The 25,671-nt window shown below is 53.1% G+C and overlaps 1 protein-coding gene across 1 annotated transcript; it reads right to left on the reverse strand.

Annotated features, from left to right (window-relative positions):
• Positions 1-6,102: 6,102 nt before the first annotated feature.
• On the reverse strand, positions 6,103-15,333 carry PTTG1IP (PTTG1 interacting protein). Its single transcript, XM_009089503.4, has 7 exons — positions 15,243-15,333; positions 12,711-12,763; positions 11,664-11,772; positions 8,971-9,076; positions 8,809-8,874; positions 8,395-8,441; positions 6,103-6,866 (listed from the first exon to the last, which is right to left on the reverse strand). Exons 1-7 carry the CDS (start codon positions 15,316-15,318, stop codon positions 6,823-6,825), a joined length of 501 nt encoding a protein of 166 aa, XP_009087751.1. The 5' UTR covers positions 15,319-15,333; the 3' UTR covers positions 6,103-6,822.
• Positions 15,334-25,671: the final 10,338 nt, after the last annotated feature.

The raw sequence follows: 25,671 nt of genomic DNA on the forward strand, positions 1-25,671 counted from the left end.
GAATCCATCACCACTGCAGGGTTCTGCCTTGTGCTGCCTTTCTTCTACCTTGAGTAAGAGTGGCTATTGCACTGGGGCCTTACTAACACCCTACCTCACTAAAAGAGGGGCTTTTCACCGTCTGATCGGCTGCCTCGGGGGGGGGAACACCCCGGGATCCCGAGCTCGCCTTTCCCCGCGCTGCCGCTGCCCCGCCCCTGCCGCGTCTTCGGCACTGCTCCAAGCATTCCCTGCACTATAGCTCTTCGTTCCCTGCCTGCCGAGATGCCCCGTGGTTCCTGCTACAGCTGTGGATTTTGATACATCTCATTTACCTCCCGGGATTGTAAAGCAAGCCTTTCTTCCATCCCTACCCATCTCGGTTCAGCCGCCATTACCGCCTGGTCCCCGAGCTGGCACCGGAGCGCCCCCTGCAGGCGCGGGGGAATCACCGCACCTGCTCTGCCCACCGGGAGCCAGCAGCGCTCCTGCCGGTGGTGTCCGGAACTGCACCACAGGGGAAAGTGCCTGCGGCCGAGAGAGGCTGGCACTGGGTTTGTGCTTCTGTTTGGTGCTGCTGCCGTAGTTATTGGTGTTTGTTTGCCTTATTGGTCTTTGTTGGCCTTCTTATTGCTGCATTCGTGGCAGTCACCCTAATCATTGTGTGTACTTGTATTAACTGTTACAGTTGTGGTAGCACTTTGTGCTGGAAAATGAAGTATTGGGACTTGGCTAAAAGAGACAGTCTCAGGAAAAGGGGGGACTTGATAAATAACACAGACTAGAAATTTTCAATTCCCCTGAAGTTGCTGAATCGAGCTTTAGGGCTAACTAGCAAAAAAAATTAAAGGATGTAAAGGTATGCACAAAGGAGGATAAATGTAGCTGGAACCAATGGAGAAAATTATAGAGGACTACAGAGGGTTTTTTTTGCAAGTTACGTAACAAAAAACAATAGTGCATGCCCAAATAAAAAGTTCAAAGAAAGGTCACCAGTAATATTGAAGCATTCAGTAAATATGACCACCAGGCACCCCTTTAGATGACCTCTAGGACCAAAAAAGGACTTCCAGTAAAAGGCAAATGCATGCAAATTAGTTCTAGGAAAGTGGTGTTCGTGTATTAGCTAGGAGGTACATTGTAATGAATATGTATGATCAGGATGGAATAAATGCCCTGTTGTGAACTTTCACCACACACATCAGATTAAAGGAGATACTCTTCTGTGTGTCCAAGGCTGATAAAGAATGCCTGCTTTTTAACGCTTCAAATTGAATAAAAAAAGTTTATTTCAGTGAACATCCTAACATCCTAACATCCTAATATCCTAATATCCTAATATCCTAATATCCTAATATCCTAGTATCAATATCCTACTCTATCCCCGAGTTTCTTCAACTATATGCTTTCCCTCCCACAGCTCCCACTTTCCCAATCTTGAAGTAATGTGCAAACAGGCAGAAGAAACCAGACGAGGCCCTTCTCAGCATCCTGGTTTTCAGTTCAGACGGGCCGTGGAGGATCCACATCAAATCAGATCACACGGGGGCGGTGCTGGTTGTCCCCTGCGGCTATCGCTGCATTTCCCCTCGGTGGCCACTGTCCCAGCCCGTTTCTTCGCAGGTCATCCAGCTCTCTCCGGGGACGCTGGCGGGGCACAGGGCTTGGGGCCCTGTCCCCATCAGCCAGTCTTCGGCGCCGGCCACCTCCAGGGGCTGCATCCTCCTGCGCCTCCTGCTGCTGCCGCTGCCGCCAGCGCACCACGAAGGGATGGAGGCGGCGGCGGGGGCGACGCGGGGCCACCCCGGCACGGTTGTCCTGCCCCTGCAGCAGGCGGATGCCCCCAATGGGCCCTTGGCAGGTCGGGCAGGTGGCAGCGGCGTCGGGGGCAGCCTGGGGCTGGATGCAGGCGTGGCAGAACACGTGTCCGCAGGGCTCCACGGCAGCAGCGGGGCTCTGCAGGAAATCCACGCAGATGCGGCAGACCCGGACGGCTCGTGGAGCTGCTGGCTCCTGCCTGACCTCTGCCATTGCTGCTCCCGGACTTGACTTCTCTCAGCCGCTGGCAGGACTCAAAGGCTTGGCTTGTACTTGTGGCACTCAGAGGCTCCTCAGCCTCTTGTGGCACTCAGAGGCTCCTCAGTCACTGGCAGCACTCAGAGGCTCCTCAGTCACTGGCAGCACTCAGGTTCCTTGGTCACTGGCAGCACTCAGAGGTTCCTCAGTCACTGGAAGGACTTGGAAGTTCCTCTTCACTTGCTGGCAGGACTTAGATGGTTGTCTTCACTCACAGGAGTAACTTAGAGATTCCTTGGTCACTGGCAGCACTCAGAGGTTCCTCAGTCACTGGAAGGACTTGGAGGTTCCTCTTCACTTGCTGGCAGGACTCAGGTGGTCGTCTTCACTCTGTGGAGTAACTCGGAGGTTCCTCGGTCACTGGCAAGACTCAGAGGCTCCTCACTCACTGGAGTCACTCAGAGGTTCCCTGGTCACTGGCAGGACTCAGAAGCTCCTTACTCAGTGGAGTAATGTGGAGGTTCCTCAGTCAGTGGAAGGACTCAGAAACTCCTCACTCACTGGAGTAACTTGGAGTTTCCTCGGTCACTGGCAGGACTCAGAAGATCCTCACTCACTGAAGTAACTCGAAGGTTCCTCAGTCACTAGCAGGACTCGGGGTCTCCTCACTCGCTGAAGTAACTTGGAGGCTCCTCAGTCACTGAAGTAACCTGGAGGCTTCTCAGTCACTGGAGTAACTTGGAGGATCCTCAGTCACTGGAGTAACTCGTAGGTTCCTCGGTCACTGGAGTAACTCGGAGGTTCCTCGGTCACTGGAGTAACTCGAAGGCTCCTCACTCACTGGAGTAACTCAGAGGCTCCTTGGTCACTGGCAGCACTTGGAGGTTCCTCCTCAGTCACTGGCAGACTTGGAGGTTCCTCACTCACTGGCAGGACTTGGAGGCTCCTCAGTCACTGCAGCACTCAGGCTCCTCGGTCACTGACAGCGCTCAGAAGATCCTCACACGCTGGTAGCACAGAGGCTCCTCAGACGCTGGCAGCACTTGGAAGCTCCTCAGCTGCTGTGGGTCACAGCCTGAGTGTCCTGGCACTACCCAACACTGGTGGTTATAGTTACGCAAGTGGTGTCATAATGATCATGAGTGACATGGCTTGACATCACAGGGCTCTGAGGGACACACCCAGGAGCTCTCCCATCCACAGAGACAGATCCTGTGGCACAAAGCTCACCTGGCAGTGGGCTGCACACCTCAGGGTTTGCCCAGATCCCTTCCAGGTGGTCCCTGCTGGGCTGGGGCTGTGCCAGTCACACCCACCACAGGACCTGCTCTGCAGAGCTACTCTCCATGGCATGTGCTGGGGCCTGGGGCTGCATCTCCCCAGCAGGAGGACTCTGCTCGGCCCTTGGTTGAACTTCAGGAGGTTCCATCAGCCCATTTCTCCAGCTTGTTGAGGTCCTTGTGGGTGCAGAGTCACCTTCTGGTGTCTCAGCAGCTCCTCCCACTGTAGGAAATTCAGCAAACTTGCTGAGGGTGCCTTGGGCCCTGTTATTCAGGCCACTATCAAGAAGGAAGAGGACCAGTCCCAGTACTGATGCCTGGGCTGCACTGATGATGATCAGCCTCTATCTCAGCTTCATGCTGCTGATCAACACCCTTGACTTAAAAACCAGTATCAACAGTTAAAATCACTTCCTCACAGGGCAGAGCTTATTTGCAAAGTTCTGCCTCCCCCAAGCCTCCTGCTTTCTCCAAACTCATTAGAAATGTCTGGCTGATTATTTATCAGCCCAAGTGAGCATTTTCCCCTTCAAATAGAGTAGCTCTGGAATACAGCATAGGATCTGTTGAATCTTTTGCCTTTTCCACCACTTTTCCTGAACGATTTTCCTGAAAATACCATTGTAGCACTACACACTGACACCACCTCTTGGAATCATTTTGTGCCCTTTGCAAAGAGACTGGGGTTGTTTGGTAGAGATTCTCCAGCACCAGGCACCTCCAGGGCCCTGCTGCTGCTACCACTATAGCCCTGCTGTGAATGGAATGGAAGAGGCTGTGATGACAGCAGGCCACCCCAGCACAGTAACCCACCTGCAGCTGGGCAGCCTGTGGTCACAGCTCATTCTGTCCCTGGGATTTCACCTCTCAGAGTGTTGGCTGTTTGTCCCACCTTTCCTATCACATGGTTGGAATTGGCCTAGTGCCAGCTTTTTGTGGCCTTTATGTGCAGGGCTGTAGAGCTCTCCTTGGGCTCAAAGCCAAGCTCCCTGTTACATGTCATTACCCCTTCTTTCCAAGTTCCCTTGTGCATCCTCCTAGTACCCACTGCAGGTGGTGGGGCACTGTCCCACTCCTCAGCTGTGGCATCCCCATCACCATCTGCTTCCCCATCCCACTCAGGACAGCTTTCCATCATGGCAGCCTTGCAAAGGACCAGTTAATCCTCATGAAATGTCTTTTTAACTGCGGGGCTCCACTCTCACTCTTACACTGCAGATGCTTCTGCTCAGACCTGAGCAGTCACCTTGGCCACGCAAGGACACAGCTTCACTTCCCCACCATGGCCCAGCCAAGCCAAAGGGTCCACCAGCTTTTCAGTGCATCAGCCACGTGATCCCTGCACACAGCAACGTTCACAGGAGGAATTAGAAACATCAGGAGTAGCTCCATCCCAGGCTATGGGAGGCAGCCCCTGGGATGAGGATGCTGGAGCCCAGGATGAAGCTCAAGATAAGAGCAGAGGACAGTGCCTCTGTCCAGGGCCACTGGGTGCTGCCCTGGCAGCATGGCTTGGCCTCTGCTTGTCCCCAGAGCATGGCCACATTCCATCCACCATCCATCCTGGCTCCTAGCAGGTCTCTCTGCTGCCCTGGCTCAGTAGAGGAAGACAGAGCCAGTCACAAGTGGGGTTTCAGGAAGAGGAACTTGCCTGCAGGGGCCCCCCATCCCTGATAGCTTTGGAGACATCACCCCTTAGTGCTGGGAGCAGGGCCAGTGGGAAGCACTCAGGGAACCCAAAATTAATTTACTGGTCCCAGACCCAGGGCAGGCAGGGACTGGAGCCCAGTGCAGCCCAGCAGGGGAAAGGCAGCTCAAAAGGCTTTAACACCAGCTACATCCCTAGATGTTGGTGCCTCTCAAACAAAGCCCCCACAGCTTTCCCTGTACCTTTGGCTGGCAGAGGCATCATGGGCCCTTTGGGCCAGTACATGTAGGACCCCTATCAGCACTTTCCCTTCTCTTTACTGGGCTCCATGCTTCACCCTCCATGCCCAAGGGGATTCCAGGCAAACGGGAATCTCTTTGGATCATCACCTCCCTGCCGTGCCCACCCACTCCCAGCAGCACCGGAGCGCAGCCCCTGCCCGGACAGAAGGTGGGAGAGCAGCCACCATGAGAGCCTGGCGCGGTCAGTCCCTTTGTTCCTCCCACCCGAGCCTCTTCTGGCAGTAGCCAGGGACAATCTGCATTAAAAGTCACCTGCAAGTCCTGCCCTCGGGGCGTGCTGGCAGCAGCCAGGGCTCCCCCCTTCAGCTCTGGAGCTCAGCTGGAGCAGCCGTGCTGAGCTCCACAAGCCCGGCCAGGCAGAGGGAGAGTTTTATCCCAGCCCATGGGAGTCTCCCCCGGCAGGAGGCCACAGGCAGCTTTCCTCAGCCCAGACTCTCCCAGCCCTGCCCAGCCTGCCCAAGGGGCTGTGCGTGCTGCATGGTCAGCCCTGGGCAGGCTCCAGAGCTGGCAGCTCCATCCTCCTTCCCAGCCCAGCTCCCTTACACTGCTGGGGCTGCAGTCTGAGCCCCCAGGCTCCCCCACGTACACAGGGGCTCTCTCCTAGAGATGCCAGGGGACAAAAGGCCAAACTCTTGCCAGAACACCCAGCTCCTTCCTTAGAGAGCAGCCTTACTTCCATCCCAAGCTCTTCCTAACACCTGAACATCTCTGGGAACTGACTCCTTTCAAGCCCAGCAAGAGCCTGAGGCAGCCTTGCTTCTGTCTCCCCCAGCTACCCCCAATGAATCAGAGCCACATAACAGTGACAACTCCATCAGCCACTACTCCCAACCTGTGCCTGCTGTGGAAGCAGAATTAAACTCCTTCAGACCAGAACAGTAATTAAATCAGTTTAATATACAATCAGCATATTGTAAATGCACTTGAAACTTACAGTATTGCTAACAGATGTGGCCATTGAGCCCAAGACCACCTTTCTAGAAAGGCACAGAGAGGTAGGAGAGTTGGGGCATTTCCCCAGATTAGTTGCAAGTGAGAAGGTGCACATAAGACCTTCCTCCTGGAAGCACCAGATCACCAGAAACTTGTGCTCTTTGAGAGGACTGCGGATGTGCTGGGATAAGTGCAGGCACCTGGAGTGACAGCCAAAGCCTTCTGCTGACCCTTATGTCAGGAAACTCCTGCTGGCTTTTGCATATACTAGAAGAAAAAAAGGAGCGGAGGAGAAGAGCCTAGCTGTGTGTGCATGGAGTGCTCTTGGTGAGGCAGGAGTGAGGGAGGTGTGTGACATTGCTTTTGCCCTTGGCTGGGACAAGGACTGCTCCGTGCATTGCTTTGGACACCACAACCACCCTGGGGTGAGTGAGAAGAAATGCTCCATCCTCCAGTATTGCTACCATGGCTTCTTGCACCAGCAGGGCAAGAGCAAAGCTCTGGCCAGACCAAGCACCTGGAGCGGGGACAATGGTGTCACCAAGCATTTGGGTCATCATCTGTGGCAGTTGAAGTGGCACTGAGGTGGTGGGGGGAAGCCTGGAGACTTTTTGGCTCTGCAGAAGGCACTGTTCACCAGGGTGAGTGGGTGTGTCTGGAGATGCTAATTCTCAAATTTTGCATAAGGGTTCTCTTCCTTGAACAGGCCTAGAAGAGAGGAGAGATTTGTTCAGACAGCAGCTCTCACAGTGGTCACAGCCAGCCAGAAAACCAGTCCTGGGAAATAACTCTTTGTCATTTAAGGACCCCCAAGCCTCCCAGCTGCAGTTCTCCCAGAACACCTGCTCTTACTTGAGCAGTGCCCACAGTGAGCACTGCTTCACTGTTTCACTCTCCCCTTCTGCACAAGAGGAGACATCCATTGAGAAGCCTGACTTGATGGGAAACCCCTCTCCCAGGCAGTCCAGGTAAAGCAGCCTGCCTAATCTTCCAGAGTGCTCCCTCTGCACACCCCTTCTGTCAGACTGGACTTACAAGCAGAGAGCCCACACCCAAATTAAAACTTCTTAGACTTGCTTCCCTACTCCTGCATCGAGACTGGGAACCAGCAAGGCAGGGTATGGGGCTGACTTTGGGGCTAGCAACAAGCCACGTGCCATGCTATTTGCTGCTTTCCCAGCTCAACACTTCTGAGGAACAGCCACAAAGGACAAGATTGCAAACTCTGGGGTCAGGCTGCAGCAAGACAGCCCTGATATGGCAAGACAGGCCCAGAGCACAGCTCCTCCACGGGCAGATGCTTCCCATACCATGAGCTCCCTAAGGCACAGCTTCGCCTGATCTTTCTTCCCCAAAGGAGCCAGCCCATCCAGAGGCCCTGGGATCTCCTGCCTAACCTGGACCTGCAGCAGGCAGCAGCTGCAGGCTGAGAAAAGGTCTCTAGTTTTCCCTAAAGCCCATCCAGAGCCAGAGACCACCAAGTGCAGCATGCATGAGCCCAGATGCTCCACAGCCAGACACTGGCAGAGCCTTTGGCAGTCCCAGTGGGCAGGCTGTCCCCTGCACAGAGCAACTGGCTGCTCCCTGCTTCCTTCCAAGCTGATATTCCCCTCAGTTTGGTCCAGACCTGGCCCAGGTCCATGGGATTCACCTGAGGGACAGTCCAGCCCCAGGAGGGAGGCTGTGCACTCCCATCCCCAGGGGACTGAGACACCACTGCTGGCACAGAGGACCAGAGGGACTGGGGTGGGATTGGTGCCCGCTCTGTGCTCCTGCAGTTGTAGGCATTCTGATTCCTACCTGGCCCCACAAGGGGGGGTAGGCTGATTCCTACCTGGCCCCACAAGGGTGAGCCAGGCTGCTGGCTCACCAAAGGGCTACTGGAGGGCTGTGCCTGAAGGGTAACAGCATTATGATGGTGCTGTGTCTGCCAGCTTCTGCTTCTCCAGTCAAGCTCCAGTCAAGCACCATCAGATTCTCCCACATGGTAAGCTTGGAGGACACATCCTGGGGAACATTATACACTTCCTCTTCCCTGCCCAGGAAAAATAGCCCCTGTGTGGGCTCACTCACCATGACCCCAGCATCTCTACACTTACTCTGAGCCAAGAGAAGTAAGGACCATGTTATCCCTGCTGGCCAGGTCTCATCTACAGCTGTGACCATGGCAAGGAGCACAGTTACAGAGGCTGCTTCATCTAAAGCTTAGTTTGAATCACTCATGTCAGCACTGTACCGTATTTTCTTCGGATTTCATCATGCCGTGATTTCATCTCTGCTCTCCTGCGAGAGGCAAACAGAAAAGCCATGAGTCAGGAACTGGTGATACAAAAGGGAACAAAAAGAGCCAGAGTTCCTTGCTTATTCCCAACAGGGAGCTCCAGCCTGGCAGGTTTGCTCAGGGAGGCTCTGGGGACCACCAGAGCCCACACGTCAGCAGCCCTCGGGGAGCTGCACACGCAGTACTCGTGATGCTACATCCACGAGTCACCCCAGCATGACATTCCTAATGAGGCTTGTGTGTGAGCTAGTGCTGAAGCAGCCACTGACGGCATGTCTTGAGCCCCATGGTGCCTCCTGGCATCACGTTTGATGGCACAGACAGGAGCCAAATCATTCTGCAGCCTCAGGGCCTGTGGTACAAACTCACCTCTCTTCCTGCCGCACCCGCCTCTTCTCCCGCTCCCTGGCTGCTCTCTCATCATCCTTGTCTGGCCTGGTAGACAGAAAAGCCCCTCAGTGCACTCAGTTCTGCAGCAGCACATGGCTGCATCTGAGCTGCTCCCCAATCAGGGGACCCCCCAATACTTACTTTTTGCTCTTTTTCTTACAACAACAGCAGCAGCAGCAGACCCCCAACATGATCAGAAGCGTTCCTCCCACCACGGACATTGCAATGATCAGGGCTTCGAAGTTCACTGAAGGATTTGACAAAAACATGTTTAGCACACACAGACACAGCGGCCTGGGGTTACAATATAGAATCACAGAATTATTATTGTTGGGAAAGCACTCAAAGATCATCAAGTCCAACTGTTTCCCCAGCACTGCCAGGTCTTCCAGTAAACCATGTCCTCAAGTGCAACAGCTCTGTTTTTTTTGAATGCTTCCAAGGATGGTGACTCCACCACTGCCCTGGGCAGCCTGTTCCACTGTCTGACCACTGTCTGAGTGAAGAATCTTTTTCTTACTATCCAACCTAAACCTCTCCTGGTGCAACTTGAAGCCATTTCCTCTTTCCTACAGCCATTTTCTCTGTCCTGTTTATGAATATACAACTACTGTCACCAGCAGCTTCAGTCACTGGGCTGGAGATGTGCAACCACCTGGGAAAGCAAATGGACACTGTTAGCTGTAGATACAGCAAGTGTTGGTACCCACAAATGAACACCAACTGAGCACATGTCCCTGCTAACAGGAGTGCTCAGTTACTGGCTGTGAAGAAAGACAAGGACAAATGCACTCAGGTCAAACTCCTCTGGCAGAAAGAGGAGCAAAGCTATCTTAATCACTAATCCAGGTAAAAAGTAACCATTAAGGGAAAAAACCCAACAGCTGAAGGCTTCAGGGCTAAGGAAGGATCTCTGACAGAGAGGAATTACTGTCCATGGGAGCCAGCCTCAGAAGTCATCTCTGATGAGATGAGCACTTAGAGGTGTCTGAAGTCCTTGGGCAAGAGAAAGACTGCAACAAAATCTGTTGGGATTGGGGCCAGCAGTGCTGCTCAGGTAGCTGAGGGCCAAGTCCTGCTTCCTGCACCTGACTGCCATGTCGCCCCAGAGCTGGGGGGCTCTGCTTGCCCACACACAAAACAAAACCTACTGGAACATGGTGAGGCAGCAGCCCTGAGCCCTGGCCCCTGCTCATCCTACTCAGCTCCTGCAGGAATGGCAGTAGAGACACCAGCCAAAAATGACACATCTGGATGCCAAGGATTTCAGGCAACAACAAAGAGGAGTTTCTTCCAAGCGTGGTTCAGGCTGTTCAGAAACTTGTGCCTGTGGAAATATTTGTTTAGGAGCCACTTTGCACACAACAGCCAGGCTACAGAAATCTCACTGCACCTGAACCTGCTCAGAGCACTTTTGAAGGTCATTTAGTCCAACTCCCTGCCATGGGCAGGGACATCTTTCACTAGACCAGGCAGCTCACAGTCCTATCCAACCTGACCTTGAATGTTTCCAGGGATGGGGCATTCATCATCTCTCTGGGCAACCTGTGCTAGTGCCTCATCACCCTCTTTGTAAGAGACTCCTTCCTTTTATCTGTTCTAAATAGATCCTCTCTTTTAGGTACTCCAGCCTGAGCTGACTCCCCCACTGAAATTGTTTTCAAAGCCTGCAGCAACATCAGTGCTTCTGAAACCCTTTTGGGGTTTCAGGATGAGTCTGGGGTTCAGCTCCCCGCTTCCCACACAGAGAGGTCTGTGGCAGAGCACCAGGCACTCCTCCAGCTGATGACAGAGGCGAAGTCACACACACCAAAAATGCAGAATCACATAAGAGCTAATCTCCCACAAGACTAATCTCCTCACAGCAAGTTTTGTAAGCCAAGGAATGTGATCTTCTATAATGAAACCTTTTGTGAAGCTACTCACATCAAAACTAGTATTTCAAGGTCATACAGAAGTTTCAGAAAAGCATACCACAGGCCTCACAAAGAAGAGATTCTTCCTGAACAAACATAAGAGCAGTTTGAACTCTTGTGGGCAGACAGGAGAGCCCAGCCTTGAGCACAAAAGATGACAGGCCATGGCAATTCAGCTCCAGGCTCCTCATCAAGGGGGTGGGTGAGAGCAACCAGCCCCCACCTCGCTTCCTTCCTGCTCCAGCCCCCAAAAGCTGGCTCCTGTCTGAGCATGAACTTGCACTAAGCTTGGTCTAAACAAGGCACCAATCTCTCCAGAAATCCTTCAGAAAACAGAGCAGCAGGGAGGAGAGGCAGCTGTCCACCAGAAAAAGCTCCCAGAGGAGACCTGCACGTGCAGGGGTAGTTTTAGAAGAGGTTTTTTCTTAAGTGGTTAAAAGCTGAGCAGGACCACAGTACACTCAGCACTAGATGCACACACAGGTTCCCAGAGAAGTCACCACACTTCTGGTTCCACGAGCCCACCTGGGACAGCAGCCACGTGAAGAGCCAGAAGCAGTGCACAGAGTGACGTGCCAGCTGCAGGGGAGAGATCTTCTGGGGTTCAGACACCAGGAAAGGCTGCACAGGCCCACAGAGAACCTTCCACTCCTGTTCCCAGGTGCTAGCCATGTCTGGAGCCTCCATCACACCAAAGCAGAAGGGATGCATTTTGGAGTAGCTAAATCCTCACGGGTCCTACTTGCCAGAAGGCAGAGAACTGCTCATACTCTGTTTCCCCGCCCACGCTTCAGCAAGTTTGCAGAACCTTGACTGCCTTCAGCCTGTCATTGCTACACTGGCAGAGAGATGGGGAGGCAGGGGAACCTCCCACAGCAGCAGGCACTCACACAGTCACCACCCCAGGCTGGCACTTACCCCAGCAGACTCCCCAGCGAGCAGAGCGGAGCTCACACAGGTCGGCCGGGGGGAGGATCCTTCGGACGGGGTACTCCATGCACCTCCTGCTGCTGGCACACCACAGGCACTAGGACACAGGGACCAGGCAGCACAGAGTTATTGCCAGTGACCCACACTTTGCTTGGCAACCACAGCACAGGGCCCACCTCTGCTGGCTCACCAGATATCACCCAGCAGCCACAGGGTGCTCAGGAGTAAGAGCTGTGTCAGCACAGATCACACCAGGAGAGGCAGGAGAGGGGAGTGCAGAGCTCTAGAGCAAGAAACAATGCTGAGAATCTTTCTCCTGGCTTAGAATCGTAGACTATCCTGAGCTGGAAGGGACTCATAAGGATCACTGAGCCAACTGCTTGGCCCTGTCCAGGACAGCCTTAAGAATCCCACCATTAACAAGACAAATCCTTTATGTTTATTTTTGGGATAAGAAGAAAGCCTTTGAGACAAAGCACTCTACACACACAAAGCTGATGAGCAGGAGAGGTGTGCATGTGCCCAGCCACTACTGACCATCTGCAGAGCTTTGCACACTCCTCTCCTGGTGGCTCCAACCCCCAACCCCAGCATTCAGTAGGGTTTGGTCAAACTGGTTCTGGCTACATCAGCTGCAAGATCTGACTCAAGTTCAAGTTTGCTGATATCTGTGATAAGGCAGCAGAGACTGGCAGGACACCAGTACACATCCTGCACCCACCCAGTGCCATGGCCCAGCTGCTGGAGGGGAACTTGACCAGCCAGCCCAGCCCACTCAGTTTTTCTCCAAGCACATTGCCCATCCATCAGGAAGCAGCTCAGCAACTCCATTACTCTAATAAAAGCACACAACAAAACCCACCCAGTTTCTAGCAACCTCATTCCAGAGCACCACAGAGGGATTGCCCTCTCACCCTCATAGGTGGGTGGAATTTGCTGCATGTCTGGGACAAAGGCAGGTGACCAGCTCTGATTCCAGGAAGGAAACTTTTTAAGGTGTGGTGAGAGGTTGGGTGTCTCACTGCTGCTACTCACAGTGACATTTTTCAGGCATTCTTCACAGCTCCTGTTCGTATACTGGCGACAATCTGCAGGAAGGAAAAAAAACACCTTAGGACTTAGAAGAGCTTCAGTGGTTTCAAACTCTGGGCTCCTCCATGCCTGCTCCTACCCACCACTGGGCCAGCAGCAGTGCAGGCTGCTGCTGCAAGAGCCACCAGCTTCAGCATGCACTCCGTGTCACGGTGGGAGGCCCAAATGCAAGGCAAGTTCTGCCTTGCTCTGCTGACAAAGCCCTAAGCTGTGAGTTCCTCTCTTGGGTTTTATTTCCCGAAAAGCCTGAGCATCAGCTATGGCAGTAGGGCAGCCAGGGGACACAGCTAGAGTTGGTCTGGAGGGACCCTGTGAGGTTGAGGGCAAGCAGCGGGTAGGTGATACAGTCCTGTAGCACCAGATGATGGAGCAACTCAAGCAAAAAAGCTCCAGACACAGAAGTTGCGACCAGGAAAAGCAGAGGAGCACATGGGGACAGACAGAGCTGCAGATCCTGCAGGTGGCCTCCTGCTGCAGATGAGGGGTGTACCCTACCCCAGCCAGTTCATCCAAATCTTCCTTCAGCAGGACACAGTCCAGGCAATGGGAGCAGCACTGCAGCCAAAATCTGTGCTCATGTTCAGAACCTGTTTCCACCCCCATCTGGCAGAAGAAGACCTCAGCTGAATAGACACAGGTGGCTCTCAGGACCAGAGCCACCATGGATGAAGTCATCCAGCTGGGCAGGGGAATGGATAAAGTCTGAACCTGAACACAGGACATGCTGGCTCAGTCCAGCCTCCATTCTGCGCTTAGCTACAGCTCCCAGCAGTGCTCCTGGAAAATGCCTCCCTACAGGATATTCACCTGCAATTCACTGGTGTGCTTCCCCAGACCTGCAGGAAGGGTGGTTTGCCAAGCCCTCAAGAATGAGCCATTTAAAACTGACTCCTGCTTAAGAGTCTAAGCAGCAGCCTGTTTGACAAAAAAGGAAAACTCAAATCAATTTGCCTGACCACTCACTGCTGGATGAAGGATTGTTGCTTTGCAGTGTCGTAATCAGGAAAAAATCAATCCCAGAGGTGCTTGTTTTCCACTCTCACAATCAGCAAAGCTGGATTTTCTCCCTCCAGCTGGCAGGAACCCTCAGCTATGACCCACTGTCAGCAGTCACATGCTCTGTATAGCCTTCCAAACAACTGGGCAATTGATTAACATAGCTCAGATAAGGGTGTTTACACACCAGAGAGGCTGAGATTGCAGGTTTTAAACACTCTGAAGCTGCATCTTCCCCATTTCTTCAATTGAGGCTGAAAAAGCACAGCAGTGCCTCTGCTGCTCCAGGACTGTTCTTTACTAGGAATCACAAAACACCTTCCCACACCACAGGAGGCCAGTGGTGGGCAAAAGTAGAACTTGTGGTTTTAACTGGGCTTTGCTTTTCCCCGGGATATCCCCTCTCCTGACATCCCTAGCTGGGGATCATCCTCCAAGTCATTAAGTCAATCCACCCACTCACAGCTGTTTGGGAATGGGCTGCTTTGAGGACACCACAGCCCTTCAGGATTTGGTTTGTCCCAGCGTCCCATCTCAGGCGACCAGAGAGCTCACATGGCATGGCACAGGAAGCACTGTACTCCTCAGGGACAGAGACACCACAGCAGCTCTTGCTGTGCTAGAAGTCACCTGGGTAATGCTTTTGACAGCTGGCTACAGGAGGAGTGAAGTGAATGGAGACCAGCTGGAAGAGGGGGCAGACTTCTTAGGACACTCTGTAGGCAGTTGCCTTTGCTACAGCTTCTCCTCCACCTGGTGCAGCACCTCTGGGGGGCTCTGCTCCATCCCCCAGCCACTAAGGAGGAGCAGCTGGACACCCATCTATATCCAACAACACCCATCTTCTTCCTGGTCTGAAGCTACCCAGCCACTCTCCCCCACCTTCCACAGGGCCATCAGCAGGAGCCTGGCTGTCCAGTGACTGCCCCCTGGTCAGGGAAGACAAGCAGCCCTCTCACCTGAGCTGTTATCACCAGTAAATCATGGAATCACAGAATGGTTTGGGTAGGAGGGCTTTAAACTCATCTTGTCCCACTCTCCCCCCAATGGGCAGGGACACCTTCCAGTAGCCCAGGCTGCTCCAAGCCCCGTCCAAGCCGGCCTTGGACACTTCCAGGGATGGGGCAGCCTCAGCTCCCCTGGACATGGAATTTCCATTGCAGTGGAAGCCGGAAAAGCGGCGAGCAAATCTCCACTTGCAGCACCCACCCAACTTTCCAGACCTCGAAGGGACACACCGGGCTGCACGGGATCGCTCCCCGCGGAACTCCCAGCGAGGGACACGGCCTTCCCTCCCAGCTCTCACTGCCCACAGCCCCCTGACCAGCGGCCACCCGCCCCCGCTGGCTGCCGGCCTGCTTCCCGCCCCGGACACCCCACAGAAACAGGGTCCAAAGCCGCTGCCCGTCGGGATTTTGAGTGCTGTGCGAGGAGCGCCAGCCGCCCCCAGCCCCACGCGGGGCCGCGGTCACCGCTTACCTCCGGCCACCTCCTGCGCGGCCACGGCGGGCAGCAGGGCCAGGGCCAGCGCGCACAGGCGAAGCGCCGGGGCCATGGCGGAGCGGGGCCGGCACTGGGGGCGGCACCGCCGCTATGTAGGGCCGGCCGGGGGCGGGCCGGGGGCGGCCCTGCGGGGCGGTGAGGGCCGGGGGCGGCGAGCGGAGCAGCTGTCGAGGGCAGAGAGAGCCCCGGGGCTGGTGGAGCTTACCCGGGACCCGCTGGCCCTTAGCCTTATCGGGACCCCGCCGGCCCTTTCCCTCGCCCGGGACCCCTCCGGCCCTCACCGGGACCCGCCGGCCCCGCGGCCGCCCGCAGGAGGGGGCCAGACCCCCGCAGAAGGGAGCAGAAGCAGGAGGAGCGGGAGAGAACCGGCCTTTCCACCAGCTCCCCGGTTAATCTCCCCGGGAGACCCACCCCAAAGGGTCCCGCGTCCCTTCCCGCACCGGTTCATGGAACTTTATGGCACAGAAGCGTGTTAATGGTAAAATAAACATTAGTGCTCTTGGCACACCGCGATGTGAGGGGGTAGTGGAGTTTTATGGAAGGCTTTGGGATTGTTTGTGCTGAAGTAAAACAAACAGGCCGGCTCTGGGGAGAAGGATTTTGCTTTTGGAGGCTTAGAGCAGTCCCTGAGGGATAAAGAACAGCTTTGTCCCTGGGATGACCAGGGTACCACAGCATCCCAGACTGGTCTGGTGTCACAGGTCAGTCACTGCAGCCGGAGGGACTCAAGGACACCTGGATCCATGGATGAGCAGAAACAGAGCAGCTTTGCCAAGTTTTCCTATGACTGGAGATCTGTTAGTGTGGGTGTCAGTGCTCAGTCAATTTGTGCTGTACCTGAGGATGTGATGGATGTAAGAACCTCATAAAAAACCCCACCTGGGTGCTCTGACTTGTGTGGGACATTTCACACCCATGAATAAATATTTACACTTGTAATTCCAAGCTTTGCATCCCAACCTGGCACCTGGGTCAGCACTGGCCAGACATGAGTTTTGTGACACACACAGCGTGCTAGGAGCTCCCTCCTGGGCAAAGCCCTGGACTCACACCCATGTGTTTCAACATTCAAAATATGAGAAGCTGCATCGATAGAAGTGAGAATTTTCACCTGCTGTAGATCAAGAATGAACTGGGCACTGCCCTGGCACCTCCAGATGCCCCCCTCGAGATGCAGGCAGGAGCAGGCAGCCTGGCACAGGCAGCAGGATGGCGAGATGCGAGTTACCCTGGTACTGGCACCGTGGCCAGACCCTCCCTTGGGTTTAGGTTGAGGGACTAAGCACTGCAGGGTGTTTCTCTCTGGGTTTTGGAAGGCAGGTGAGGGATGGTGTGAAGGTACCTGCAAGTGAGGATGGGCAGCAGCTCTGCAGAGCAAAGCGTGGGTGCCAGGGAAGAGCTCTGGCTTGGAGAGTCACTGACACCTCGGCATGGAGGCAACTCAGGGAGAAAGAAGATAATATTTTAGATTACCCTAAACAAAATGAAGAAGATAATTCATATTTTTCAGCAAAACCCCAAAGAAAGCAATCCTCTATCTTGAACAAACAGCGACACTGGCCACCTCTGCCGCCACCAGCTGCATCATGGGGCTCACCATCCATCTGCTCGGAAAGCTCTGCCCTCCCTGCCGTGTTCTTGGTGTCCTTGAGAGCCAGATGGGCTGGCTGCCGGTGACAGAGCTCCTGCAGGCTGGGAGCATGAGTGGCTGAAGCACGGGATGTGGGAGCTGAAGCACGGGCTGCGGGGGCTGAGCCGGGATGTGTGTGACACAGAGGTGCGTTCCTCCCTCCGCCGCAGGCGAGCGCTCTGCTGCCAGCAGCCGTCTGTGCCTGTGGCTCAGATTTTGGCAGCTCCTCAGGAGAAACACGGGGCTCTTCACGTGTGATGGGAACTTGGGCTGTCTTAGACATGGGACCTGTGCGTTTGCTGCTCCGAAAGCAGCTGGTGCTTGAAGCTGGGCAGGGGCTAATAAACACCCCGGTGTTTGCTGGCAGGGGAGTCTCCCTGAAGCCCCCTCTGGGGCTGAGCAGTGCCCTGGCACCAGAGTCACTGCTGGATGCTTTGGGAAGCAGGAGGAAGCACCAACAAAACCGGTTCTGTTTGCACAGCACTTCATTCCTTTGTCCTGGGTCTATCCCTGAAGCGACACCTGGACTACAAATCACCCCAGTGGCATGGGCAGGGACCCAGGCAAGGAAAGGCAGACGTCAGGGGAGACCAGGACACCACTCTGATCCCAGTGGCCTTTCCTCTCCCTCTCCTTATTTGTCTCTGAAGGGGATTTTCAAACCCTTCAAGATGGCCTCAAGCGGTTTCCAAGGCGACGGTGCTGGAGTCATCACTGCCATGGAAACCCTCTCTTTGGCATCATATAAATATTTCCCTTGAAGGAGGCTGGATGAGTGGGCGATGCACTATTTTCTAGCACTCCCTGGCTGCAACAGGACAACCTCCAGGAGATGGGAGGGAGCTTGGGAAGTTAAAATTAGCTTGCCATGCTGGCCAGCAATGGAAAGAGGTGATTGCTGATGTTTCAGCCTGAAACCTGGGGTTATTTGTGTCAGCGGGATCCAAATGAAATAGATTTACTCTGTAGGGAGACAAAAATGGGGAAAAAAAAGGGCAGGAAGTAAGGTTGAAAACTTGAACTTTTTTGCTTTCTTCAGAAAAACTTCTTAAAGTTTTCTCTTTAATGCCAATCCCACTTCCTCTTGGGTCAGTGCAGGCAGTTAGGGGTCTCAGAGTACTTCTGAGCATAGGCAGTGGAACAGTGACCCCAAAACACCCTCTGGAGCTATGGTGTCCCCTAAGGGCCAGGGGTTCTGACGTGGGCTGCAGCCCAGCAGCCCCTCCAGCCCTGCCTAGCCCCAGGGCACAGCTCTGGAGAGGCTGCCAGCAGCATTCCCAGTGCCCAGCCCGGCAGGGACACCAGCCCAGCACATGGCTGTCACCCACCGCGCCAGCTCTCAGCAGCCACCAGCCAGCACGGATTTCTGAGCTGCCCCGGGAGCTCCCAGGGTGGAGGAGCCGGTGTTTTCATAAACAGAAACGTCTGCCTTCAGCACCGGGGCCAAGCTCCGAGCAGGGCGGGGGTGCCAGCAGGGACGAGGCTCCGCAGAGGGCGTCTGTGCCCGGGCTGGTGTAAACACCTCCTGTCCCTGAGCAGATGGCTCCTCTCACATCCACGCTCCAGGCAGATACCAAAGGGCTTTCCTGACAAACAAAGCACCGCCGCACGCAGCCCTGGAGCGCTTCTGGCTTTCCTGGAAGAAGGGGATGCTCCCTCCTTGTTGCACTGCCCAGGCTATTTTTAGACCTGCATAGCAACCAGAGGATGGGGAGACACGGTGTCCCCCTGCCACCCTCTCACCTGCTGGCTGCTGGCCTTTGGCAGGGGCTGGGGATGAGTGTGGGGTGCTGGCTGAGCTGGAGGACAGGGGTTCCAACTGATGACACCCCAGCACCACCCCAAAAAAGTCTCCCAGGAGGCAGAGAGCTGCTCCAAGACCCACTTGCTCTCCCCACTCCGGAAGGTGCTGCCAGGGAAATCTGGAGACCAGCAAGGTCAGGCCCCAGCACCTGCTTTCCTCTTTCTCCCTTTAGGAAAAACAAAAAGAAACAAAACCCACCCTAAATCCAGAGCAAACAATTAAAATGTTCCAGCTGCTGGCTCAGAGCAGCGATCCCAGATAAAACCCCCAAGGATCTGCCAGCTAAAAATAGCCTGAGCCCCATAAATTAAACAAAAGCTTTTTGCTGGGCTCTTGGAAAGCCAGTTCCAGTGCAGTTTTCTCTATGTAAGGTATAACTCTAACAGTATTTGTTATTATTAGCCCTACCTCCCCTGTGTCACCGACCTTCCCAGCACCATTGTTTAGGAACAGGAATTTTACAGAGCCTGACTTCTTCCTCCTGGCAGCTCTTCTTCTGGAGTGGGATCCCACCTCAGCCACTTTCCTGCCTTTTTATATTAGTTTAAACCTTTTTTTTTCCCTTTTGGGCAATTGATTATTTGCTACTAAGCCATCCTGTGTTTTGTAGGGCCATCTTCATTTAAGGCCTGTCTCAAACATCTGCTTAATTTTTATCCTTATCAGCTGTCCTGGGAGCTGTGGACCCTTAAATGAATTCCTGCTTGGAATGCAAAAGTATTGGGGCAGCCCTTGGTGGATACTGTGCAAGCCAACATGCATGTAGGGGCTTGTCTCAACTCCTTTCTGTCATCAAGCCTATTAACAATATTTTCTCATATTATGTTTTATATCTATGTGATGTTAGACAGCCAATGACTTACAGCTTTCTGGGAGTTTTCTCCTCCAACTCTTTGAAGAGCTTCCAGCATCTCTCTGCCTCAAGCACACGTGGCCAGCTCATGAGGTTGAGCTCTCTCCAATCCTTCTCCAGTGCTTTTTCCCAGCACTCTATGCTGGGTGTGAGGAGCACATCCAACACCTGCTTTCCCATCCCAGATATTTAGGCTTTGTTGCTTTTTCTATGAGCTTTTGCAAGAGTATTTCACTTACTGCACTGGGAGCAGCTGCATCCCAAAGCCACTGAGATCCCCTGCTCCATCCTGGTGCTGGACTTCAATTTTTTTGCTTCACTTGCCAGTAGTTCTGTGGCTGAGTAATCCAGCCCACATCTCCAAGAGGTGTGAGCAGGGCTGGCAGCTGAGAAAATCCAAGTGAAAGCTCCATCTCCTTGCTGAGTTTTTCTCAGCTTTCCATCCCTGCTGGCTCTTCTGAAACCACCCAGCAAATCTTCTCCTTGCTGAGCTGTGTATGACTGAGTCTCCACAGGTGCCACCCACTTGTTGTGTCCCAAATTTTTTGGCTCCCTGCAATGTTTTTTAGGCTGTCAGACCTTTCTGGGCAGGGTGTGAGGAAGAGGACACCTCGCCTGTTTCCTGCCCAAAGGCTGGAGACAGCCTGAGTGCTCTGCACCCGCATCTGCTCCTCCCTCAGGACCATTCAAGGATGTGCAGGAGGAAGGGTGATGTTCCCATCATCCCACCATGTCCTTGGGTTTGTAACTGTGTTTGTAAACATGCCTCTACCTGCCCCCTCAGCAGGGCACAAAAGAACCCTCAACACACTATTTTAAGTGAACTCAAACCAAAAAAAAAAAAAAAAAAAAAAAAAAAAAAAAGTTAAAAAAAAAAAAAGTAGTCAACTCTGAGGCTGTCATGTCTATATTTAGTTGGAACTTTTCTGTCCAGGATTCAGACTCTATTTGGAAACCCTGTGCCTTGGCATGCAGCCAAGCATCTCAGTTTTATACAGTAATCCCTCAGCATATGGCAAACGTTCCTCTTCTCCCAGTGACTGCGGCAGCAGCAGCCTGGCATGGAGGGGTTTAAGCTGAACCCAAGATAAACTGTCTGGCTGAGGATTCGCATCATAGACCCAGGAAGTCTTTTAATAGCAACATCTTTTTGGGGAAAAAATCACTCAGGGTGCCTCCTACCCCAGGCCCCAGGGCCAGGAGGGTATTTTTGGGGTGCAGGTCTTGAGGCATTTCTACTGGCTGCTGGTCTGGGGTGATGGGGATGAAGATGTGGGACATGTCAGGTCACATCCCCAGGTCTCCATGGCTGGTTCAGCTGTCAAGGTGGGAAAGAGCTTCTGGCTTATTTTGCCTCTCTCTCCACTGAAAATGTAATAAAAATTCCCATCCACATGCCAGGACTTCTGGGATTAACACAAATGTTGCCCAGTGCATGGTGTAGTTCCCAGTATGTGTTTTGTCCCAGATGGCATTTCAGTGTCAACAGTTTTGTCCTGACAGTTTGCATGTGTCTGATGGATGTTCTCGGGGAAGTAGCGTCCTTGTGAACCCTGGTCCTGTCCTGTCCTGTCCTGTCCTGTCCTGTCCTGTCCTGTCCTGTCCTGTCCTCTCCTCTCCTCTCCTCTCCTCTCCTCTCCTCTCCTCTCCTCTCCTTTCAGATTAAACAAGTCTTGTGACAGCACCTCTCATGAAAACTCAAGAAACCTCTCAGGAAAGTAATTGAGAGTAAACTTGCAGATTCTGTGTGCCGTGCACATTTCCCCACTCTGTGGCAGCTGTGGAACAGGGAGAGGCAGAAGCCAGATGAGAAAAGGTGATCACACAGTTATTTATACAGCCCTTCCAAATATTTGAGGCTTGTGACACGCGTGATGATGTATAACAAAAATATCTCCTTCAAAAACCTTCCAAGTTAAATCCCACATCCGTATTTGAATTCAGGAGTTGAAGGGATTTAGGGAAGTGTAAACTTACAGCAATTCTTATCTCTGGCAGTGAGGAGCTCTCCAGCCAGCCCTCCCAGACAGTGGCCAGGGCTGGGGGCAGAGCTGCAACCCAGCACCACGACTCTGAGCAAGGGGAGCCTCAGTGTGGACCACAGGCTGGGAACCTGTGGGAACAACACAAAGGGGAAGTGTTGGGGAAGATGAAACAGGAAAGCCTTATAAATATGATTGCCTGGCAAAAGATTTTGAGAATATGGAAACTGTAAGTGAGATTGAAATGAAAGCAAGCTTTGAGATATCTTAGTTACTGAATACTGGAAAACAGTGGCATGGCCAGCTGAAGGCAATCCCCTTGTGATGAAACAATACCCTCTGCTTGCAGACAGGTCCAAGGGTCAGAGCAGACCCTACTGGCTTGGCAGAAGGGCCCAAAGAGGAGTTTTTAGGGTTTAAAATGCAACACAGTATGGTAATGTAATGATTCTTATAGGCTGTATGTAAATGCTATAGGGTTTGTATCTTGTACTAGATTGGCTAGTGAAAATTAGAATATTCAGCACAAAAGAAGATTTATGGTATTGTAAGGGAACCTTGCTCTCTTTACTCTTCCTTGCTCTCTCATTTTCTCTTTACCATGCTCTTGCCTTCTCTCTCTTTCCCAGTCTCTTTACTTCTCTTGGGCCTGCTCTGAGCTGTGGCTGGCAGCTCCAAGCAGGCCCCTGCACCCAGGCCCTTTGCAATAAACTGCAAGTTCCCAGACCTGGCTTCAGAGATCTCTTGTCTCCATCTGTCCTGACCATCCTACCCCCCTCACTCCTACAGGGAAGGGTCTGTGGGGAAGCACAGGATCAGCACCTTTGATCTGGGGACCCCCCCTATCCCCAGCAGAGGGGAGACTCACTGTCCCCTGCAGCCTGGTGCTCAACATAATAGGGTTTCTAGTGAAATTGGTTTAATTTTGCTCACTCAGGAGAGGCCAAATCATCTGAGGGAGCACTGTGAGCTCTGCAGGTCTCAGGAGCTGGAGGTGGCACCACACATTCCCTGGGCAGGCCAATCATGGCACAGCTCACTTCACACCAACATGCCATGCTGGGACCATATGCTCCATCCCAAGGCACCCATCTACAGGTCCCTTCCTGTCACCCTGATTTTTTAAGATTTTCTAAGCCTTCTGATGTTTACATTCTTGTAACAAACTTTCTCACATGCTTTCTGTAAATACCTGATTGTTTTGCATTCTTTTATGGAAGAAGAGAAATTTGATGGACTGTTGGTTTGTCCAGTGTCATTGGAGAGGCGGCACTTTCACCCTCCAATCCACTGTCACTTCACTATAAATGTTAAAGTCAGAAAATAAACTTCCCTTTTTTTTCAAGAGCAGCGGTGTGTGTGCTCGTGTTGCTTCGTGTCCAACACCCTCCCCTGCTTTGGGGACCCCCATGGACACTGTGGAGTTTGGCTCCCCTTGATCCCACAAGGTATCCCCAACCCTGGTGGGAAAATCCTCAGAAGAGGCAGCAGAGCACGTTCCTGCACGCCCAAATGTCTGCTGCAGCTGAGCCAAGCTTTACAGAGCTTTACAACACCCACCAGCGTGTTCCCTGCAGCCCGGTGATTCATCGGTAGCCACTTGACTCAGCTCTAGCCTTTCATCATGCCTGAATGTGGCATTTCCCAAATCACATGGGCTTTTTCTGCTGCTTCTCCACACCTCCAGGCCCAGCTGCTCCTCTGTGTGGTGCCCTCCTGCACTAGGAGTGCCTGCTGCCCAGTGACACGTGCTGGCCTGAGATGACACAGGGGTTTGTCACAGCAGGATTTATCCCCACAGTCACCCCACTATCCTTCTTCCCCCAGACAGGGATTTCCTTCTCACAGTCATTGTTTCATGCAGCTGCCTGTGTCTCTTGAGACAAGGACAAAACAGGATGGAGATTCTGATAAAGACTGCTGGAAAACCTGTTCATTCTTCTGATTAAGGATGCAGGATCCATGTGCACATTCCCAGGTGTGAGGGGTGTCTGTGGGAACCAGGTACATGGCCAGAAATGACCCACAGCTGGATCAACACATCCCCAAAGATGCTAGGAGTTTCCCAGGAGCTCTGTGCTGTGGTGAGGATTTTTGTTGCAATCCTGATTTCCTCGCTCTCACGCTGGGATGTTGGAGCTCATGGTGCCAAATGCTGTCCCAGTGTGTTTATTAGTGCTGATTGTAAAACCCTGGCAGTAGCACTCCCAATCAGGTCTGCAGAAATCCTGCTGGATCTGCTGCCTTCCAGACAGATGGGCCTTATTAAGAGGTGTCACAGCACTAACAACATCTGACAGCTCCCGTGCTCCCTTCCCTGCTCTTCCCCTCACAATCTGCAAGCCAGAGATGGAAACAGGAGGCAGGATCCCTCTGCTCCCACACCTGCCCCGAAAGCACAGAGCTGGGGCTCTCCTTTGCATGGATTCCTGCACTCTGAATTTGCTCCATGCTCTTCCCTTGCCCTCCTCCTCCCACCTCCCTTCTCCACCATGGAGACACCCAGCTGCACCCATGGGTGTGCAGTGAGGTGTCACCCCCAGCAATGGATGCTTGAGGTTGCAGATGATACATCAGGATCTCTTACAAGAGGGGGTTTTCCATATATTTTGCTACATTTGGGATTTTTTTCTTCTTCTGAAAAAGAAGAAATCACTAGGATAAAGAAACCTGGTGCCTTGTGCCAATGGGTTCTGATGGGGTGATGCTGTAACACTATCAGGTTCTGAACTGTTGCACTGTCACCGTGGCCATCTCAAGTCTAGAAGAGGCCACAAAGTTGGTTGGAGGGATGGAATCCCTCTCCTATAAATAAATTGTGAGGATTGTTCAGTTTAAGGAAGAGAAGGCTCCAGGGGAAACTTATTGTGGCTTTTCAGTACCTAAAGGGTCTCCAAGAGAGCTGGAAAGGGACAAGACAAGGCAGAATGGCTGTACACTGACAGAGGGCAGGGTTAGACTGGATTTGGGGAAATAATTCTTCCCTGTGAGGATGGTGAGGCTCTGGCACAGATTGCCAAGAGAAGATATGGATGCCCCCTCCCTGGAAGTGTTTCAGGCCAGTTTGGATGGGGCTTGGAGCAACCTGGTCTTGTGGAAGGTGTCTCCACCTGTGGGGATGAGATTCTGGAACTGGATGACTTTTTAGGTCTCTTCAAACACCAACCATTCAGTGATTCTATAATTCTGTGGTCACCTTCTACCAGCTCTAGGTCACTCAAGGGGAAATAGGCAGGGGTGAAACTGAAAGTACCCATGGGTGCTCTGACCACTCTCAGTCTCCCAGCTCCCTCCCTGCTGGGTTTCCCCAGCCTGTGCTGAGTTCCTGGGCTCAGAGGTAGCCATGGCTCTCAAGGTTCCATGCTCTCAGCACAGAGTCCTCCTCCAGCCTCGGGAAGATGCCACTTTGCCAAAATCCCTGACTCACACCATCTTTCCCTGACAGCAGGCTGGTTCTGCAATTGGAGCTGGGCTTGGGCATGAGCCACACAGCCCTGGAGAGCTGCTGCTGGCACTGTTGTGGATGTTCCTTCTGACTGTGCTGCTGCAACTCTCTCTTGCTTCCTGTCAGCCCCATGGTTTCCCAAATCAGAGTTATTTCTCCCTCCAGAAAGCCACCCTGCCTAGAAGTCATCCATACAGGCTGTTCTCCAGGTGCAGAGGCAGGGATGGAGTCAGCTGGCAGCCAGCAGCCAAGTTTTTGTTCCCTCTGTGATGCTCAGCACCCCAAGGCTTAGGAAAAGCCTTCTGGGGTGACACCAAGTTCTTTGGGAATATCCACAGTAGTGAAAGAGGCAGTGACTGCCCTGCCCTGCCCTGCCTCTGGCTCATCTCACTGCCTGCAGGAGCCCCAGCACAATGCCCAGGGACACCCAGATCACCATGAACGGCAGCTGGGAAAGAGCCAGTTTGGCCATGTTGGCATCTCCTGGCTCTTCAGTCAGGTCCCTCTCAGGGGACACACCATCCCTGCTGTGTTTTCTAATTTCCAACCTAATCCACCTCTCTCCAGGCTCACTGAGACTTAATATAACACTGGCAACCACCCATGAGCTCATCCTTCTCCCAGGGAGCAGAACTGTGCTGAGCAGAATTCTACAAAAAAAGTCATCCTGGAAATATCTTCTGGTTTTATG

The sequence above is a fragment of the Serinus canaria genome, chromosome 9 (genome assembly GCF_022539315.1).
Source record: "Serinus canaria isolate serCan28SL12 chromosome 9, serCan2020, whole genome shotgun sequence".
Classification (NCBI taxonomy): Eukaryota; Metazoa; Chordata; class Aves; order Passeriformes; family Fringillidae; genus Serinus; species Serinus canaria.